At 37.0% G+C, this 22514-nt stretch overlaps 1 protein-coding gene across 1 annotated transcript in view; it reads left to right on the top strand.

Moving 5' to 3' along the window:
• The window catches only part of Myh15 (myosin heavy chain 15), a 136448-nt gene that overhangs the window by 5399 nt on the left and 108535 nt on the right, over positions 1–22514 (top strand). Inside the window, exons 3-10 of the mRNA XM_041672701.1 lie at positions 1583–1726; positions 3919–4075; positions 4677–4704; positions 5946–6039; positions 7256–7348; positions 9648–9711; positions 9803–9898; positions 21255–21358. Of these exons, the coding sequence (XP_041528635.1) occupies positions 1583–1726; positions 3919–4075; positions 4677–4704; positions 5946–6039; positions 7256–7348; positions 9648–9711; positions 9803–9898; positions 21255–21358 (780 nt within the window). The remainder of the gene's footprint in view (positions 1–1582; positions 1727–3918; positions 4076–4676; positions 4705–5945; positions 6040–7255; positions 7349–9647; positions 9712–9802; positions 9899–21254; positions 21359–22514) is intronic.

Here is a 22514-nt window from a genome sequence, read left to right as displayed (position 1 = left end):
TTTTTTTTCCTACTAGAAAAAGATGTGCGAGTCGAATGAAATCATTTCATATCATAACAAACAAGAGATGGATAATGTCCACTTATGCTAAAATCTAGAGAAAGAAAATTAAAGGCTTAGATGGCAGAAGAAAGCTTGCAGTACCCAGGAAGCAAAGAGAGAAAGAGATAAATAGCACAGAAAGTAGGTTCATGCTTTAAAGTCATATTCACATGTTTTTAAGCAGGATCTACTATGGCCCAACCAGCTAGAAAGTCATCAACAGATCAATGTGTTGATGAAGTTGATACCCTCATGATTCAATCACCTCTCAACAATGCTGCTAATCAGAGACCAATTCTTCAAAATAGCTTTCTTGTAAACTATAATAGGAGTTTAATTTATTCACAGTTCTGAAGCCTCAAGAGCATGGTACCAGTGTCAACTCAGCTAGAATGAAATGATGGGACTATATGTATAAGAGAGACATCACATAGAAAGACAGGGAGCAAAGAGGCTGGCGCTTGACCAACAGCATTTTTATGTGAACTGAGAGCCAGACGAGAACCATCTACTTTCTTTCAAGTGCTGCAATCCCAGTATCCTAAACAAACCCTCTTTAAGTTGGACCTCTTCAATGTCCCGCACCATTTATCCATTTTTCCATGCTAGAAATTAATCTTCCAATAGACATACTACATGGGGGAATTCCCAAATTGTATTCCAAACTCTAGCATACTCTACCTACTCCCAATATCTGATCTGTCATATAGTTCAAGATGTAATTCTATATTGGTCATCATTTCTTAGGGGAACAGCCACAAGGTAGCACATTATGGTGGGAAAACACGCAAACAAAACTTATCACTTAATGGTCTGTAGGAAAAAAGTGTGAAGTGGGTGCTAGAGTCCCACAATAGCTTCAATACTCACAACCCCACAATTCCATGCCCTTAGTCACCCAAGGACCTCTCTGTAGATCCCAATTTTTAAAGGTTCTACAACCTCTCAGAAGTATCAGGTCTTTGGCACGTGAGCTTTTGGGGAACGCTAAGAATTAAAAGTGTAACAGTGGGGCTGGAGAGATGGCTCAGAGGTTAAGAGCATTGCCTGCTCTTCCAAAGGTCCTGAGTTCAATTCCCAGCAACCACATGGTGGCTCACAACCATCTGTAATGGGGTCTGGTGCCCTCTACTGGCCTGCAGACATACAGACAGACATAACATTGTATACATAATAAATAAGTAAATATTAAAAAAATAAAAGTGTAACAGCCTTGGGTCATCTAAGGTGGATGGATGTTTGTTTACTTTGAAAAATCTTCTAAAATGCATATGAAAATGATATGCATAGGGGAATAGAAAAATGGATATTTGTGTGTGTGAGAGAGAGAGAAGAGAGAGAGAGAGAGAGAGAGAGAGAGAGAGAGAGAGAGAGAGAGAAGGTCTCTCTATGTGGTACTGACTGTCCTAGAACTCCCTAGATGAGGCTGATCTTGAACTCACAGAGAATCCTCTTACCCTTGCTTTCCTAGTTTTGGGATTAAAGACATGCCTCCAAACTCAGCTAAGTATGTATTCTTTACATTTCCTGTTCTATGCAGTGTCTGAGAATTAAGGAAGACAAACTCCAACAGATGAACCCTGTAGAGTTGGAAATGGTTGAAGATCTGTCGATGCTGCTTCACCTCAATGAAGCCTCTGTGCTTCACACCCTGAGGAGACGTTATGACCAGTGGATGATCTATGTGTGTATATACTAGGAAAATCTCATTCTGGAACTCATTTTGGCTATGCACAACCTCTTCTGGTGATATTTTACATTAGTTCAAATATCCTCATATAAATATCCATTGGGAAGTAACTATCTCAACATTTCTGTAATTTTGTAATTTTATCTTGCCAGTATGCATGTCATTTCCCACAGAATATTATTTCCCACAGAATATACATTGAAAGTATGAAGCCTAGAACCTGTTATGGAAAAATCCAAATGACAGCTTAATTACTTATTAGTTAAGGTTATCTTCATTAAAAGTATTTCTGGAGGAAAATGGACTTGATATGTTGTACTTCCAACATAGTTTTGTGTAAAGATAAAACCAGGACATGATTGTATTCATATATACAACACTTAAATGCATATGCACAAGTAGGCTGGCATTAGAAACGGATAAACACATATTCACATGCACAAATTCCTGTCTGTGTAAAGAGATGATCAATTGTTGGGCATTTCCAGAGCATTCTGTATCAGCGTTTTCAGGAAAGAAAAGCTGAGGCTCTTATGTCTGTGATTTATGGTAGCAATTATTGCCACGATTGTCAGTTTATGTATCATTTTAGCACTAGACTGCATGCTCTTTGAAGAAATCCTTGATTTTCCCATCAAATGCTCAATGAACACTTAAGTAATGAGTCATCTAATGAAAAAGATTAAAAAAAAAACCTGGGTGTGGTGGTGCACGTCTTTAATCCTAGCCCTTGGGAGATAAAAGCAGGTGGATCTCTGAGTTTAAGGCCAACCTGGTCTACACAGGGAGTTCCCAGACAAACAGGGCTATGTAGCCCCTTTCTTAACAAATAAACAAACAGACAAAAGATAAAAGCACCTCATTTATGGGCAAGGAACACTGCCAAGTCCAGATGCTGACAGAAATTGCTAAGTACAGACTTTAATTTGTATTCCTATGTGTATAGATACCTACTGCTTTATGCATAGAGGTTTAAGAATAGCATTAAGGATTCCTGACACTGTAAGACACAGTGGAGGACAGCAGAGCAACCCCCCTGTTTGGAGGGCAGCATAACAAGCTCCTAGGAGAAAATGGGGTTATCTGCTTTTATGACAACCAGTCCAGTTGCTGAGGAATCAGTTTGTGCAGTCCCAGGTGAAGATGGCTTTCGCCTTGCCCTACATTTCCCCTGTCTGGTTGAACTCCCTGGTGTTACCTTTCTATAAAATGGGACAGTAATGTCTGACTCTCTATATAAATTAGAGGATTAAAATAAAAAAGAAGTAGAGCAGGTAATTCAGTGCCTGTCACTGAACTAGCATTTTAGAAACAAATTGATTTATCCATAGTCATTATACGTCTGCTGGTTAGTTTCCCTATCTCTTTCTTCTAAACCTATTCATTAGAAGCAGCATTAGGCTGAGACTAGGCTAAGATAGTGGCGGTAGGGATCCATTATCATCATGACTGTGACACACAACTATCCTAGAGGAACTGTTTTAGTTCCTCTAAAAATTTGTCTCGCAACAAAATTGTCACTGGGTGGGTAGTTTAAAAGAATACCCATTCGCATGCAGTACTAAAGGACATTAGTCTCAAATTAAGTAAAACCAGTGGGGTTTTACATCTTGTAGAGACTCTAGAGGAAAAGCTTTCTCCTCTGTTCTGACTTCTTAGTGCTATTGGTATTCCTTGTGATGATTTACCTTAGTCTCGTCAAGAGTTACATGTGGGTGCTCGAGAAATAGCTCAGTGCTTTAGAATATTGCAGATGTTCCAGAGGAACCAGTTTTGGTTCCCAGTAACAAACAATATGGAGGTTTGCAACCATCTACATAACTCCAGCTTCTGGGGATCCATTGTCCTTTTCTGACCTCTGCTGACACCAGGCATATATGCATGCACATGCATTCATGCATGCAGCCAAGTGCTCATGTACATAAAGATAAAAATAAATCTTTCTTTAAAATTTACATGTGTCAAATATTTTGGCTCTTAATGTATCTCCAGGAGATCTAGAGGTAATCCCAGGTCTAACCCAGATCTGTCTGCTTCTCTTAGAAGTCCCTTTGCAGGGATTCATATCTCTCCTCTTCCATCCTCCCTTATTAGTAAATACTTAAGCTTACATCACAGGGGAAGCTCCAACACACCTGTGAGTTCATCCAGTCTGTTTTCTGAAATCCACTCTGATCTATCCTCAGACATATTCAGGTGTCTTCTGTGTGGCTATAAACCCTTACAAGTGGCTCCCAGTGTATCAGAAAGAGGTCATGGCTGCCTATCAAAGGAAGAGGCGATCTGAGGCTCCCCCTCACATCTTTGCTGTTGCTGATAGGGCCCTTCAGGATATGCTTCGCAGTAAGTATCTAACCTACAAAATGAACATCTCCAATCCACGTTTTCTCCATGTCACCAAAGGACACTTAGGCATTGTGTGAAGACATGGCTTCATAGCTATCTCATCACTTGAAGCCTCTGCTTCCATCAAGATAAAGTGCAGGCAGCATAATATGGACCTCCAATGGTAATGGGGACAGTAAATTTGTGCTTCAGAGTGAAAGAATCCATTTGTAGTGTTGAGGCTGGCCCAGAAAATGTCTCCTGCATATGTGTGGTCTTATTACACCAAGCATCTGCTATACTGTCTGACACAAAGAAGCTAGTCTATAACCATTATTATGCTATGATTCTTAAAAGGCTAAAAAGTCAGCTATTGGTTATTCTTTTATTTAAAGCAAGGAAAGAGACCTAGAATTTATATGTGCTGTGTCTGTAAAAATAAGGATCTCTGTTTTATACTGTATCTTTGAAGTGAGGGGTTTGCAAGTGTAGATGAAACAAATCCTTCTCCCTGTTTCTAAGCTGAAACTATAGATAAGAAAATTGTGAATAAATTCATCCCAATACATAAACTTCAAGGATAAGAAGTTCCTAGCATTTTCTTTCCTTTTTTTTGAAGGTGGAGAGAATCAGTCCATACTCTTCACGTAAGTGTTTGTCTCATTTTTCTTTTCTATGTCTGTTGTAAAATGAGAATAAAATTTCTCTACTTTGACTTGTTTAATCTTTAGATACAAAATGCATTCCAGGTAGGAAAAGATACTCTGCAAGTAGTCATAGCACTTCAGTGAGTTCTGTAAATAGAGCTTAAGAATATCTGCCTCTATCATTTAAAGAGACTCCTTGAAAACTATACTGTAAAACACATTTAGTTTCCTCTCAGAGAAGGGGCTTCCGGTCTTGCAAATGATCAACTTCTCTATGCTGTCTAATTAAGCAGAGAGGTGAAGGCAGAGGCTATTTGTCCATTTCCTAACCACCCAGACCCTAAATAATCAAACAGAAGCTGTATTAATTAAAACACTGATTAGCCTATTAGCTCAGAATTCTTATCAACTAAATTACATCTTAAATTAACCCATTTCTATTAATTTGTATTTTACCATGAGGCTTGTGGTTTACAGATAAGGTTCCAGGGTGTCTGTTTCCTTTGGTGGCCTCATGGCATTTCTTTGACTCCACCTACTCTCTTTCTTATCTCTTTTAGTCTGTCTATATTCCACCTTGCTATAGGCCAAAGCAGCTTTATTCATTAACCAATAAAATCAACACATATACAGAATGACATCCCACATCAGAGAGGCTCTATTAATGCCCATAGAATATGCCCATGAAACACTTAATTTGCTGCTTTGAGTAGCCATGGTACAATACATATGGTAAAACATAGTGTGTCTTTGGAGGATAACAAAAGAGAGTGAAGAGGACCTCAGGAAACCTTATTAAAGGTTCATTTTGATGGAAAGAGCAGCGTGTGGGCATGGTAGGGTGAGCAGGTGGCTGAGACCCAAGGGGTTCTGACATGCTCAAGTCTGTGATGTTTTGCTAAGATGATATCACATTGTGTAATTGAACTTCTTTTGGTTTCTGTAACCTTAAGGAGATCATAGGCTTTAGAATTGTAGAGCTAAGTGGTTAGTTCAATTTCAAATCTATGTTCTTTGTAAATAGCACGGGCTGTCTTCTGGATTTTATGTACCTAAAGGCAGGCTTGAACAAATGTACTTGATTATCAAAGGGGAAGGAGAAAACTAAAGTGTAGCTTCTCAGTGAAAAGATTGGCAGGTCATTTTCTAAGATAAGGGTTGGATATGATCAGAGCTGGCTAACTTTCATTACAATGATCATCAGAACAAGTTAACCATTTTTTCTCAATTTCAAATCACAGAGGAGAATCTGGTGCTGGGAAGACTACCAACACCAAACTGACTATTCAGTATTTTGCCACCATGGCAGCCATAAGTGAGACCCAGAAAAAGTTGGTGAGTGTCCATAACACCATGAACAGTGAGGTGACCTCATCTACTGAGACATGGAGATTCATCCCCGACCAGTTATGGGGAAGAAGGATGAATTCTGGTCTCTGCCACCTATTCATGCAGTCTGACATGGAGCTACTCATGTGCACAGTGGGTCTTCCCACCTCAATAACCCGGAACCATTTGTAACCATGAGAAGCTGTTACACTTCTCATCAGACCATGTCTGACCTTGTCACTTTGGATTTCCATTTCAGTGTTGGGTATCACCACCTGTTTTTTGCTGTAACAAGTAAGAAAGATACCAAAATATAGACTTTTCTCAAATTTTAAACCATAAAACATTTCCTTTCCCATCACCTCATTCCTGAATTTGCTTGATATCTGTAAGCATCCGCAAACTCTGTTTTTTCCTACATAAAACTTTGTTTCAGTGTGCATTTAGTCTTGTCATTGGTGTGGATTAGTTGGTTTTATTTTGATGTTGAGTCTTATGATGTTACATGATTAATGTAACATAAAATAACAAAACGTAACATGTACAGCAGGTTATAGAAACCCTTGCTTATATAGGCTTTTATAATTCTTTGTAAGGCAATAGATACATGTTATTCAGAATGAAATAGTATGAATACATTGTATATTCTTGACCATCATATACTACATGTATATATATATAAAGTCCTATGAAACAGGTCTTTGAAGAGAAATTTATAAAACCAATGCAGCTCTGAACTGATGTGGAAGTAGCTGGTCTTTCAGGGTCACCCTGTGTAGACAATCCATATTCTTGAATATGCAAAATTCAAATTCACAATCAATACCATTACTAGTCATTGCTTGGTGAGACCTTCTAGATTTACCTAGGAATAATGTAAGGGAACTATGAATTAATAATGCCAAGAAACTGATGTATTATCCTAAGACAAATTTCTCATTCTTTTTGGTTTGCTAGTAAATGTTTTCTTTATTCACTTGGACTCCAACAAAAACATTAGAAACCACCTAAATGTTTTCTTAGGAGAAAGTATATGAAACCACTATCTTCCGTGCTTCAATTCTTCTGAATCTGTTTCCAAATAGTGTTTTATCATGTTTGGAAACTATAGGCTACTACTTGTCATGTCAGAAATGAGGCTAGATTTGTATCTGGAGCGTTTGCTTCAGTGTAGAATCCTGGTAAACCTTAGTCAGCTATGCTTGTCTTCCATGCTTTTTAGGGGATTTCAGAAGATCTAATTGTCCAAATGAATCCTGTCTTGGAAGCATTTGGAAATGCCAAAACTCTGAGAAATGACAATTCTTCTCGTTTTGTAAGTAGCATGATAACATCTCAGAATCTATAACTTTTAGGCTATCATAAAGTTTGTGTCTGAGTACAATCAACTTTATCATATTGTGATATTCCTCAAAAAAGCTTTTTTTTCCCAAGATAAGGCCAATTAAAACTACTCATGTCTATGTATCTTTTATTTGGAAGAGTCCATTCTAGTTATTTTAACACACATTTCCTTCCCCTTACTGTAGGGAAGTGCATGTAGCAAGATATAATAATACTTAATATGTTCTTACATTGTAGAGATTTGAAATTATTTCTCCTTAATTTCCTGTATATGGAAGTCAATTTGGTCACTATTTCCTAATTCTCTTAATTATTCTTTCTGCTCTTTCTTATGATCCCCCTTTTCCTGCATATTAACCAGGGAATTTTTAACATTGAATAAGATATTTCAATGTGCTTCTTTGATAACTAGATATTGCATGATGGAGGAAAACACTTGGTTTTAAAAATCAAGTTTTACAAAACCATTTTGTGTCAAGAATGAGTGGCAAGAAGAAACTATATAAATGAATAAAAACTGAAGAAATCTTCGTGTTTGAATATCTGAGCATAACTCAATAATAGACTCAGGCTAATCACCTAGTTTCTGACCAAAGCCTGGCGATACAACATTCCTGTTTATATTGATTTGCATACACTTGTACATTAAACAATTGCTATTTGAATGTTTTTAAAATACAGGTGCATGTTTTCTGAAATATGAAAGATAGGAATATAGAATACAGAAGAGAAGAGAAAAACTTTAAAGGAAGAGTAAGGTTTGGGAATGTAGCTAAGCAGTGGGCACTTACCTGGCATGTGTGTGAGTCCAGGAGAGAGAGACAGAGAAAGCACACACACACATAGACAGGGAGAGACAAAGAGTGACACACACACAGAGAATATGAAATAAAATGAAGGAAAAAGAAAGGGAGGGAAGTGAAGGAAATTAAGGAATGAACAAGAAACAGATGAAAAAGAAGGAAAATAAGGTTAAGTTTGGAAGGACAGATAGGAAGAAACAGACAAAAGAAAAAATTTGATAAATGAAAGGAAAAGGACAAAATCCAATAAAAAGAAATAAAGATAGTTTTTAAAAATTAATACCAGGTATGCATGCATTCATATTGATTTTTCACATATATGTGTGCATATAGGCATGCACATGGTTGCCTGTGTAGCTGCCATTGTGCTGTGTGTTTTAATGTACTAGCTCAGTCCCCGGTTGTAGCCACTCTTCCTCTCAAGCTGGAATGATGTTTTGCCGTTGGCATGGGAGGACCTCAGACAGGCCATTTTTTTCACTCCTATGTTCTCATACCATAAACTGTGAGTGCCACTGTAGCTGGCATTCTGACCTAGATACTGTAAGGATGGGGCATCCTTTATGCCTTGCTGTATTCTTCTTTTAGGTTTTAATTAAGAAAGAAGAAAATGGAAAAATTAAGGTGTATTTTGAGACATAAGCCAGAGAAAAACCCCTCAGTCTACTGAGCACACATGAAATGAACCCCTAGCCTTTTGTCCATCTCTCCATCTTGGTTTATGTTCCCTTTTCTCTTACTCCCTAAACTACAACAAAAGTGGCTTTTCTTTTGATTCCAAAATACTTCAAATGCTCCTTTGTTAGAGTTCTTGAGTAGCCATGTACCTTCCGGACCGTGTTTAGTTTTATTATAAGGTGTCTAGTTCCTCATGGGTTCCTTACACCATGGCAGATAGTCACTGACTACTGAATGCATAACTGAACATGCTGAGGAGATTCTACATTCCTCCTTTTCAAAGAAGAGTGCTGGGGTCACATAGTTTCTGCAGTGTACATGAAAACACGCGGGCATAAACTGACAGATGTAGGACTGGACACTGTCAGCACTGCTGGAGTCTTGCTTATCAGTGCAGCTCTCTCTAGAATAGTGGATTTCAACCTTCCTAATGTTGTGATCCTTTAATACAGTTATTTATGTTATGATGACCCCAACCATAAAATTATTTTTACTACTACTTCTTAATGGTAATTTTTCTACTGTTATGAATTATAATGTAAATATCTGATAAACGGGATATCTGATATTGACTTCTGTGAAAGGGTTGTTCAACCCCCAAAGGGTTGTGACCCACAGGCTGAGAACCTCTGCTCTAGCCATTATCTTATCCTTATCATTTCAACCTCATCTTGCATTTTATTTTTCAATCTTTGAAGTATATAGTCACTTTGAGGATACTGTACACAATGAAGCCATTGCAGCTGGTCAACAAGTTTAGATGGGACATTGTGTTCTGTTTCTACCTAGGGAAAACTCATCAGGATGCATTTTGATACAAGTGGCACACTGTCATCTGCAGATATTCAGATCTGTAAGTAGCCATTGCACTCTCTGGTTGCTTTTCTTTTCAGTTTTGTAAGAATGTTGAATCATGAATCTTTATTAATTTTTAATCCTCCTAGATTTTCTAGAAAAATCCCGGGTAGTTTATCAGCAGCCTGGAGAAAGGAACTACCATATCTTTTATCAGATTCTGTCTGGAAAACAAGAACTTCGGGGTAAGTTTTAGACTAGAGCCCTCACTTATTCTAGAAAAAGACAAACAGATTCCAAGGAATGGAGAGTACTGTTCTAGTAAGTCTCTTAGTAGTTTTAGACCACATTTTATTCATCCTACAGTGGGAAATTTGGGCACTTATATAACCAATGAGGTAGAATAAATGGCAATTTATTTAAATTTTGTGTTAAAAGCAAGAAGATAATTTGCAGTGAATAAAAATGCCTTGGCAAGGTTAAGTGTGTGTGTGTGTGTGTGTGTGTGTGAGAGAGAGAGAGAGAGAGAGAGAGAGAGAGAGAGAGAGAGACAGAGACAGAGACAGAAAGAGAGAGACAGAGAGAGGGAAGGGAGAGAATGAGAGAGGAGGAGAGGAAGAGCAAGAGGTAATTTAAAGCCTTTAGTATTTAGTTTTCGAGTTATAGATAAGAGGTCAGAAGAGAAAGACGCTGTTGTAACCAATGGGAGTTTTATCAAAATAAAAAGTACTAAGGTACATGGCTTTGAATATGAAAAACAGATAGGGAAACCAGATAGAGTCAAAAATCAAGGGTGTTTTCTAAAGCAAGAACCATATATAAGGGCCAGGAGAGGACAGATGAAGAGCAGAAGTAGACTACAATCTGACTAGATTAGATCTACTTAGAGGAACGTGACAAAGTTATCATAGTAGTTTCTGCACATAAGGAGGTGAGCATACGCATGAATGTGTTTGGTGCTATAGAGGGTAAGTGGGATAATAGGGCATTAATATTTTTGATGTCAGTGTGTAGGATGATTTACCCTATTCTGATGCTATGATATGTGTGTAGAAAAATTTAGCCTGGTACGGTGTTATGGAGGCACTGATATTAGAGAGGAGAGATTGCAACTGTACTAGACTGAAATGAGAAGAGTTACTTAAGATAGTGTCTATGGGAAGTGGGGAGTGAATTCATGTAAGAAAAGACAGGTCTTGACTAAAATAAATTGAAGGTAAGAATGAGGGAGAGTGAATAAACATCTTCAATTTTTATGATTTGATTTGGATAACTGAGCAGAAATATGAAAACAGATAATGGGCTAATGAAGCACGCCTCATATATTAAGTTCACTAATATTTATTATATAACTACTAGTCAACAGACAGTACTATTTAATCACAAAGGCTAAAGTGAACTCACCATTCTTTGTCTTCTTTATCTTACATTCTGCTTTAAGATCTACAAATCAACATACAAAGAAATATACAATTTTGTATTAGTGGTAAGTTTAAAAGCAAAATAAAGACCGATGGAGGGTGAGAGAATAAGATTTGATTGATCTGTTGGTGATTAACTAGGTTTTAGAAAAATAGTTAGGCAATTTATCTCTTGGGAAGGCTCTATTTCTGCAAATATCTATATGAGTGAGTGAGTGAGTATCCAGAGCTTTCCAGAAACTACAACTCAGTGGAGTGAATGATGAAAAGGTCCTGAAGACTGGGTGTATTTGCTTATTACAATAAGAAATGGCAGGGTTGGTAGGAGAGTGGAAAGGCTGGTAAAGGGGAGGCTGGCAGGGCTAGATCATGTTGCAAAAGGCAGAACTTGCCTATAATAGATTGAGTGTAGGAATATAGGAATTCATTTAAAATGAATGCTATTAACTAATGAAAATAGTTCGTTAGCATTTTGAATCTCATTAGAGAGCCAATTGCAGAAATTCTCAAATAAATTTGTACAAATTATCTTTAAAATTGGTTCATTTTGAACCAGTCTTGGCACCAAAATCTGATTTAGTCCGTGTCCTCCAGAGAATCAGAACTAACAAACATTTCACATACCCATCTTTGCAAAGATGCTTTATATAATGGTGGAAGCTGACAACTTCCAGCATGAAGTCGGCAAACTGGAGACCTAAGACAGCGAAAGGTGTCTGAGAGAGAACATTGACAGACATGGCCTGGCATCAGAGAGGCAGAAAATGTTGTCATTGGGTACTTTTAATCAACTACTTACAAGAATCTGGGATAGTATGCACATAAACTTTAGCGCTTTTTTTTAAACTAATGAATATAATGAGGTTAGATGACTATTCTAAATGGCACTAGACAAAGTGACAAAGGAACGGATGTACCGAGATCCAAATGCTCAAATTACTTGAAAATTTCTTCATGGACTTAAAGTGCCTTTTTCTTTGAGCCTGGGTCTCCCAGACTGGGTTTTTTTTTTTTTTGCACGTATAATTTGTTTTATTATTCTTTAAAAGGGTTCAGGGTTTGTTTTTAAATCAGGCTGAACATCTTACAAAAGTCTGACATCTCTCATCATCCCAAACTGGTTTCCGCGGGCAATACTTCACTAAATCCAAAAGAAAAAAAACTTTTAATTATAAAAGTCCAGTTCTAAACTGCCTAGGCTCCCACAAAACCAGTACGTGCAGTAGGATCAAAAACCCACTGCAATTGTTCTTGAATTCTCAGTATTCCTCATTGTCCGCTATGTTCAGCTAGTCTAGGCAGTTGGGTTTTACCGTGTAATTCTCCTCCATCTACCTCCCGAGAGTAAGGATTAAAGCATGCCACAATGACCAGCTTTGAAGTCCACTCTTACCTTTTGAAACCACAAAGATGGGACTGCAGAAAATCACAGACAGACTCTCATCCTTTAAATCGGTCCACAACAACATAAACCGAATGTTCAATCTTGCAGTATATCGACTGTATGAGTGAGGGGAATGAGTCAGGAGGAATAGAACCTTGAACACTGTAAGAAGATGTGTAGACATGACACCTATCACACACAGCAGGATCAAAGCACCCGCCAGAATATTCCGAGGTAGGTTTGTAGTATTGTCATGTCGATGAGGTATTCCTAGGAGCAAAATAGATAGGAAACTTCTCAAAGTTTTATTTAAACAGTATAAGTAGACTAGGTTAGGGTAAGTGCGTAAGAAATGAACTTGAACAAGAGCAGAAATAAACAGTTTGGCCTTTCAAAAAAATAAAAAAAATAAAATGAATGCTATTTTAAATGTTATGGGAAGTCATTGTAAGAGAAGGATGACAAACTGGGTTTGTGCCATTTGATGAAGCTATTGAGGACAGCCATGTACCCATAGGAATGAATATTGGTTGAGGAGGCTGATCTAGGTCAGCAAACTTATGGGAACAGTTCCCCCATTTATTATTTTAGATCAAGAATGGCATAAATCTGGCAGTGCTTTGTCTGCTTAGTTTTCAGGTTCTATATGCCTTCGCCATGTGGGAAAAGTGTACAAAATGGGCAATTACATTCACTATGTATTTGTTGGTGATATGTAAGAAGTACTTGTTTGCCACACCTAAATCTGAAACAGAATTGTGTGTGTGTGTGTGTGTGTGTGTGTGTGTGTGTGTATGTAAGTGCATGTGTGCATGTGTGTGTGTTGCTGAGGATCAAATGTGAACCCCACACATGCTAGGCAAGTGCTTTACCGCTGACTTTAATTCCCAGATATAAGGGACATAAAATCCTGTCCTGTGACAGGCACTGACACAGTGTCTAATATAGGAAGCAGTTATGGCCTCCCATGTTTTAGGGTCATCTACGATTACTAATATGAAGAACCACTTGAAGTCTTTGGTCTTTTCTGGAAAACTCATACTCATCCTGAATTCAATTATCTTGCTGAGTTTTGGGGGCCACTCAGATAGACTATTGTACAATGGTTGACATTTGGTAATCCAAGTTGGGTATTGTTGATTGCCTTGGTTTAGCTCCCACTATCATTGGGGAGAATTTTGAAAATATCCAAGTATTCTTGTATATGATACTTACAAAACAGTTTAGAGCATCCAGAGTATTGATATACGATGGAACATCTCAATAGCTCTTCTAAATTATGAGAATTTGCTTGCATTACCAAAAATCAAGCATGAAAACTCACAGCAGAGGCTGAAGGAGTCTGGAAGCGAGGTGGTGTATTAGCCTTGGGTGAGCCTCATGTTACATCTACATAGTCATGGAGTCCTTCTTCCCTGCTTCCTGTTAGAGTGTGTTGTGTCTTCAGTAGTAGGGCTCATTATCAAGTTCTAGGGGGTCACCAAGAGGAATGGCAAGAGCCTGTATCACTTTGGGGAGCCCTGAGGCTACCAGAACTTACAACTCCTAAGGAGGTATCTTACTGCTGATCTTTGGTTTCCGCTTAATAATTTGTGGCTACAGGAAATAGTGTCCTAAGGTAATCAGGCATCTTCAAAACATGTTTTAAAAGTATAAACTGTGCTTTAAATTTGATTATGAGATAGTAGGTTTCCGTGTTTTTTCTCATAGCTTTTTCTTTTGGATTAACCATTTCCTACTCTCTTCTCTCCCAAGTCCTTTCATGACCCTTCCACTCCCACTCCGGCATAGTACCTCTCTACTTGTATATTACCTATACTCTTTTAAGATACCCCCAAGGCCTCTTTCTATTTTCCTGACTTCTCTCTATACTGCAATTTGAGCATACAAACTTAGCCATCCAAAGCTAGTATCCCATATGAAGGAGTATATGTAACATTTGTATTTCGGTGACCTAATCACCTCACTCTACTTACCTTTCCCAGTTCTATCCATTTACTTGCAAATTTCATTTTTAATTAGATTTGAACAAAATACTGTTGTGTATGTATATCACATTTTTCGTTACTCATCCTTTAATTTATGGACATCTAGAATGATTCCATTTTATAGATACTGTCAGTACAGCAACAGTGAACAGAGAAAACCAAGTATCTCTGCAGTATGTTTATCCATGCCCAAGTGTGGTAGAGCTGAGTCATGCAGTAGATCTATTTTCACCTTTCTAAAGATCTCCACACTAATTTCTATAGTGTGAATATGTTTGCACTCCTACCCGCAGTGGATGAAGGTTCCCTTATTCCCATATCCTCACCAGTATATGCTGTCATTTCTTTCCTTGATCATATAGTCAGCCACTCCAACTATGGTAAGATAACACTCAAAGTGGTTTTAATTTTCACTTCACTGATGCTAGAAGATATTGAGCACCCTTTAAAATGTTCTTATGACTTTCTGAATTTTTTTGGTATATTTGGAATGGATCACTACTCATATCTAATTCTATTTATTTGGGTCTTTTCTTTCCATTTCTTAGCTAATACAGCTAGAAATTTGTCAATCTTGCTTATATTTTCAAAGAATCAACTCCTTATTTCATTGGCTTTTTTTGTATTGTTTTTTATTTCTTTCAATTTCATTAATTTTGCTCTGGTCTTGTTTACGTCTCCCCATCTACTATTTTTGAGTTTTAGTGTTTATTGCTTTACCAAATTTTTGAGGTACATCTTCAACTTATTTATTTGTGATTTTATATTTTTTAATGTTTTTTGTATATACTTAAAGCTGTACATTTCCTGGCTAAGACTGGTTCTTTGTAGTCAAGGGATTTTATTATATAGTGTTTTCATTTTCATTAAATTTCAAGATTTTTAAGGTTTCCTTCTTGATCTATATATATATTTTTGAATGATCTATATATCATTCAGTTGTATTTTATTTAACCTCCATAAGTTTGTGCATTTTCTGGTGTTTCTTTTGGTATTGATTACAAACTTTATTCCATTATAATAAGTAAAAACATATAGATTTATTTAAATTTTTCTAAATTTATTAAGATTTTATTTGTGTTCTATTATGTTTTCATCTTAGAGGAACTTTTATGGGGTGCTGAAGAAAAATGTATATTTTTTAGTGATAGGGTAGAATATTCTGTAAATACCTGTTAGTCCATTGGTGAAAGTTGGGTACTAAATTTACTATTGCTGTGTTAGGGTTAATTTGTGGCTTAATACCTACTAGTGTGGGCTCTTTCTTTTTTTATTAAATTGAGCTCACTTAAGTTGGATGGCATAGGCTTAGAATTATAATGTCTTCTCAGTGGATTGTTCCTTTGGTCAGAACTAGGTGACCTTCTTTACCTCTTCTTAGTTGATTTGGGCTGAAGTCTATTTTGAAAGATATTAGAATAGTGATGTCTGTTGGTTCCTTGGTCCCATTTGCTTAGAATTTCCATCTTTTTATTCTAAGGTAGTCTTTATCTTTGAAGAAGAGGTATTTTTCTTGTAGATAGCAAAGCGATGGATCCTTTTTTAAAAAATCTGATTGCTATCTTCTGTCTTTTCATTGTGTAATTGAGGACATTAATAGTCAGAGTTAATATTGAAATATGTACTTTAATTGCCATCATTTTTTTGATTTTGTAGTATTTGTTACCTTAGTTATACTAAGTCATACTTTGCAAAAATGTTGTCCTGGTAACCTCTTGAATGTGCTTACTGTCTTCAGTCTGAGATATTCTTCTACTCTTCTCTGTAGAGCTGATCTTGTGGTCAGAAACTTCTTTAGTTTGTTTATATCACGGATGATTTTCTTTCTCCTTCAATTATGTTGAATAGTTTTGGAAGTAGTAGTAATCTTGGTTGATATCTTTGTTCTTTCCAAACATGACTTTGTTACCATGATCTCTTCCGTCTTTCAAATTTTCCATTAAGAAATCAGCTATTATTCTGATCGACATGCCTTTATATATGGCTTGTATCATTTCTCTTGAAGCTTTCAATAACCTTTTTTTGTTCTTAAAGTTTTAATATGACATGAAACTTTCTTTTGTGGTTCTGTCTGATAGTCTCTCTGTCTTATTTCTGAATCGGCATCTCTTTCCTTAGATTTGGGAAGTTTCATCTATGACTCCATTGAAAATACAGTCTATGCCTTTGATCTGGAGTTTCTTTTCATTTCTTTTCATTTCTTTCTTTCTTTTTTTTTTTTTTTTAAAAAAACTGTATATTTATTTTACAACATGGTGACAGTTTCCCCTACCTCTCCCCTTCCTACCTCCTCTCTCCCCTCTGTTCCCACCACCAAATCCACTTCACTCTCCTTCTGTTTAGTTCAGGAAAGGGCAGGTCTCCCATAAGTATATCAAGTTGCAGTAAAACTAAGCACTTCCCTGTGTATTAAGGCTAGGGGAGAAAGGAAGCAGAGTCCCAAAAGCCTGTAATAGAATCAGAGACAGTCCCTATTTTCACTCTTAGAAGTCCCACAAAAGAACCAAGCTGCACAACTCTAACATATACGCAGAGTGCCTAGGTCATGCCCATGTAGGCTGCCTGGTTATTAGTTTAGTCTCTGTGAGCCCCTATGAGCCCAGGTTAGTTGATTCTGTGAGTTTTCTTGTGGTATCTTGAAACAATGAAAGCCAGAAGGTCCTGGTCAAGCATGATGCAGACATTAAGAGTCTAGGGATGCTACTATGCCCAGCAAAAGTTTCAATCACATAGACGGACCAAAAAAGGTATTCCATGACAGAACCAGATTTAACCAATACCTAACAACAAACCCAGTCCCACACAAAGTACTAGAAGTAAAACTCCAACCCAACAAAGTTAGTTATATCCACAAAAACACCAACAATAGATGATCTCACAGCAGCAGATCCTAAAGAAGGCTGGGAGGATTTTAATGTTTTCTTCTATTTCCTTAGAGGTTATCAGTCTATTTGAACTGCTTATATGATATTGATTTAATTTTGGTAAGTGGTATCTATCAAGACATTTGTCCACTTCTTTTAGATATTCTAATTTTGTGGAGAACAGGTTTTTGAAATATAGCCTAATGATTCTCTGGATTTCATTTAGTCTTTTGTTATATACCCCTTTTTGTTTCTGATTTTGTTGATTTGGATATTCTCTCTCCACCTTTTAGTTAGTGTGGATAAAGTTTTCTCTATTTGTTGATTTTTTTTTGAAGAACCAACTCTTTGTTTTGTTGATTCTTTGTCTGTTTCTATTTTATTGATTTCAGTCCTCAGTTTGATTATTTCCTGCTGTCTACTCCTCTTAGGTGTGTCTGCTTCTCTTTATTCTAGGGCTTTCAGGTTTGCCACTAAGTTGCTAGTATGAGAGCTCCACAAATTATTCATGAAGGCCCTTAGTGTTTGTAACTTTCCTCTTAGCGCTGCTTTCATTGTGTCCCATAAGTCTGGGTATGCTATGCATTCATTTTTATTGAATTCTAGGAAGTCTTTAATTTCTTTTTTTCTGCCTTGACCCAGTGGTAACTGAGATGAGTTTGTAGTCTTTCTCTTGTTTCTGTTGTTGTTGAAATCCAGCTTTAACCCATGGTGGTCTGATAAGGTACAAGGAGTTTTTTCAGCTTTTTTGTAACTTTTGGGACTTTGTGGCTGAGTTTACTGAATTATCCAATTTATTGGAATTTATTTTTGTCCATGCCTATACATTCATTTCTTTATTTTTATCATGTTCTAAAGATTCTGAATGCTCTATTTATAAATTTTAGAAACTTATTATTTCCCTTGATGGGATTATACAACTTCTTTACCCTGTTTTCAAGTTCTAGTATTTTATCTTCTATGTCATCTATTCTGTTGATAGTGATTCAGCTAAAATTTTTTAGACTTCTTGATGATTTTATTTCCGGATTAATTTTAGTCTGTGCTTTCTTCATTATCTTTAGTATTTCTATCTCTTGTATTTTCTTGAACTCAGTCAGGAGTTTATGTCCTTTTTATTTAATTTAGCTGTTTATTGGTTTATTGATGTCTTCTTTGGATTCTTTGAGCTCTTTGAAAATGTTTGTAATTGTTTTTTCAAATTTTGTATCTTAAATTTTGTCTAAGTTGTTCTCATTAGGGACAATTATTACTGTATTTATAGTTTGGGAAAGATACATTGGGAAAGAGATAATTTTCAAAAATTATTATTGCTGTGTTTCTGTGATGGAAACTAAATATTTTGGTTAGGTTATTATTAGTTGTGTCTATTGATGAGTTTTTCGTTTACCAGGTTGAAGTCTTCTGGTGGAATGACAGACTTAGACTAGTCCTGAGGGATAGAATGGGAGTGGGTCTCTTGCTGGGTGTTGTGAGCCATTGGAGAGTATCCTGAAGAAGGAGAACAGTTTGGACAGCTTGGGAGAATGGTGAGGAGTGGTTCTGAAAGGGATAGTTCTCTTTCTGAGTCTGACCAGAAGTATAGTCTGGGTTCCTCCAGAGGGATCCAGTAGAAGGAGCAAAGTCTAGGGTGAAAATGAGTTGGGTCATTTACCAAAGCCTAACCACAGGTAGAATTCCTGCCACCTGGAGAGTCTGGAGAATCTGAGAAAGGGCAAGTCAAATTTTAGGGACCCTATGGAGGAGAGTGCCCTATGTGGTATCGTTGTCTATGCTAGTGTAGGAGGAAGTAGGCAGGGTTTTGGATGGTCTAGGTGTAAAGAAGAAGCCTTACCTAGCAGCAACTTAAGAGCTGATTCCTGGGAAAATCTGGAAGGTGTTAGGCAGCCTAGGAAGCTTGAAGTGCAGGTTCTACCTGGCAGTGCAGCTGGTGTGGAGTCTGACAAAGGTAGGCGGGCTGCTGGGTGACTTTAGATAGAGTAAGAAATGCCTACACAGAGGCATACAGCCCTAGGAAAGCCTGATGGGAAATTGCGAGTTGAGTGGCCTGAGGAGGAAGCTGCCTTGCTTTGAGCTATTTTATAAAATTTTAAAATATAAAACTTGTGTTTTATTTTTAATTTTTTTATAAAATAGCTTTAATGAGGGCTGGAGAGATGACTCAGCTGTAAAAGACAGTGTAGTTAGAAGTATTCTCTGTCCCACTGGTCCGCCTGGACCAGTTTCTCTCTCCTCCTGCCTGAACACTTTATGAAGGCAACACTCAGAGACTTTATATCAGTTACAATTGTTGGACTAATGGCTTAGGCTTCTTATTGACTTGTTATCTCTTATATATATTAACCCATTTCTATTGATCTGTGTATCACCACATGACCATAGTGTTACCTCTATTCTGGCATCTTTCTCTTTAGGCTGCTCTAGGCATCTCTCTTCTTGGGTGGCTACATGATGTCTCCCCGACTATGCCTTCTTTCTTTCTTTCTTTCTTTCTTTCTTTCTTTCTTTCTTTCTTTCTGTATCTTTGTTGGACTTTCCACCTACCTAAATTTTGCCTGTCCATTGACCAAAACAGCTTTATTCATCAATCAATAAAAGCATCATCTATACAGAAGGACATCCCACATCTGGCTAGGCTTATAACCAAAATAGCTTTAAAGGAGAATCATGGTCCTATGGTTAATTAAATGTTTGAAATACACAGATGATACTGGCATATATATATACATATATATATATGTATTTATGTACATATATATGTACATATATACCTATGTATTTGTATGTAACACACACTCACATACACACACACACATATGCAAGAAACCATTGCCACAAGCACCACAGACATCCTTTAAAAAATATTCCCCAGAGTCTTTTACAATTCCTCTTTCCTTTCCTTTTTCATTGTTAGAACTTTTCTACTTCATCCATATGTAAACATGATAATTTGTTTGCATTTTCTAGAATTTTATAATATGTAATCATTGTACACTGCATGTTCTTTTAATTTGGCTGAATTCAGTCAGCATAGTTATTTTGAAATTCTTTAATATTTCAATTTATTTCTTTATTTGATGAATAATAACTCATTCTATGGAGAAACAGTAGTTTCATTAACACATTCAATATTCAGCATGCTTCTAAGTAGAGTTATTGTGAGAATTCCCATAAGCCAATTTCTTTGTCTCTGAGATTTGTATTTCCATAAAGCATATCTTCATTTCAATGGGTAATAAACAGGAAGATAAGTTCAAATTAAAAAAAATTAAAATATATAAAGGTAACTGAGATCAAGTGTCAGGCAGCATTCTACCAGACCAACTGACCTGTTGACAGCTGTCTTAGTTTAGATCTTACATTATGTTTCCTGATGAAATAAAACATGTCAGACTCATAAAGCCACCAGCAGTACAGTGGTTATACTGCATCTGATTTACAGATCCCTTGAATGAAGAACTCAGCCTCCTGTGAGTGAGGATGTGAAGTGATAGGAATACATGGCTAATGTTCTCTGGGTGCTGACCTCAAGAGAACTGGCTGTTTCCTAGCCATGAAACTAGGGTGTGTTATACTTAAATTTTTACCGAGCATGTTTACCCTCTGACCCTCTGTCATGATTCTAGGCCAAGTGCCTGTTATCAAAGTTTTGCAAACAAACATTATCTACAATTCCCTGCCAACTACCACCACTTTGTATTGCTGCAATTGAATCTACTTTTGATTTGGCCAACCTGGTGTTCTCTTGGGAGGCCTTGACACATGACTGACAAGTTAACAGGGGGATATATTGATTACAGAGGTTTGGGTCTAGAATATGGAATTGAATATGTCTTGTTTGCACGTAACCTATCAGCTGTAAGAGTAACCTCAATTTTCACCAACTGCTTTCTCAGGAATTGTGCATTTCTCTAAGCTAGTTAACCAAAAGTTTTCCATTATAGACATGCTCCTGGTGTCCACAAATCCCTCCAACTTTCACATTTGCTCCTGTGGAGAGGTTGCTGTGGAGAGCTTGGAAGACACTGAAGGATTTCTGGCCACAGAAGTAAGGCTTGGTAGTTGTAGAAATTTAGTTTTGTGAGTAAAGATAACCAACATCATAACACCTCATCTTGAGTTCTGGAGACCTGGTTTTGCTCCTCTTGATGGTGGAGGCTGCTTCTCCCCAAAAGTTTACTAACAGTAGAAGCACATATTTCCAATATAGGGGTATTATAGCTATAAAAATGTAGACAAAATTTTCAACTTAATATCAAACTTTTTTAGCTGGTGTATATCTCTAAAGTCTTTATTCTGTTTTCATCTATATGGAGTTGCTTTGGTGTTGTTGTTTATTTATAATTATACTGCAAGATCATGTGGTCCATAGAGTTTGATTTTCAGTTTCATTTTATGAGCATTTTAGGTGAATACTCAAAAATTTTTCTTTTGTCAGGCATTTGTCCTATCATTTATTCTCCTGTTGTTGAATCCCAAGACTTTTGTCTCTCTTCACCCTGTGAATGACTTAGAAGGCTAATACTCTTTTTGCATATTATAATCACTCAGTCTTGCATTCCTATAAATGACGTTATTGAAAAAGAACATGGATTCCTCCACTCTTGTCTTTATAGGCATTCTGAATTAGTTACTATAATAACTACACTCTTCTGGGACCACATACAGTGTCTTCTTAGGAGGCAGTGATGTGGTGATATTCTTAAGCAAGCGGAAACACCTAGAGACCACCTGAACCCTAGCCAGCTTTAATTAGCTGAATTTCATTTAAGCTGCAGCTCTCTTCAGTTCCCTTGGTTGTATTTGGGACTGAGGCCCAGCTTTAAGGGGAAGAGGGCTTTTAAAGGCAAAAGTCACAGATACTTCATTTCTTCAGAATTTACAGATATGCAAGAAACTGCCTCCCCTCCGCTGTCACAGAGAGATAATTAAGTTTACATAAGCCAGAGTTGTGGTTAATCATTTCACAACAGTGGCACTATTCTGGAGAGGGAGCAAGGAATTAGGGCTGCCATATTAACCATTTTAGGATATCAGGTCAGGACAGTTACTGAAATGATCATTCTCACAAAATCGAACATTCTCTTGTGACATGATGCTTTTTTCTTAACAACCCCTTTCACCAAATTCCAAATGAGCAGACTCTGGGAAAAAAAATCCAAAAACAGTTGAACATGTGAGACATATCACCCAGCAGATTCATT

This window comes from Microtus oregoni, unplaced genomic scaffold (genome assembly GCF_018167655.1).
Source record: "Microtus oregoni isolate MIOR12 unplaced genomic scaffold, Mior012 000023F_ref0000262, whole genome shotgun sequence".
Taxonomy (NCBI): Eukaryota; Metazoa; Chordata; class Mammalia; order Rodentia; family Cricetidae; genus Microtus; species Microtus oregoni.
Note: the sequence above shows the minus strand (reverse complement) of the source record. Positions and strands in the feature narration are given on the sequence as shown.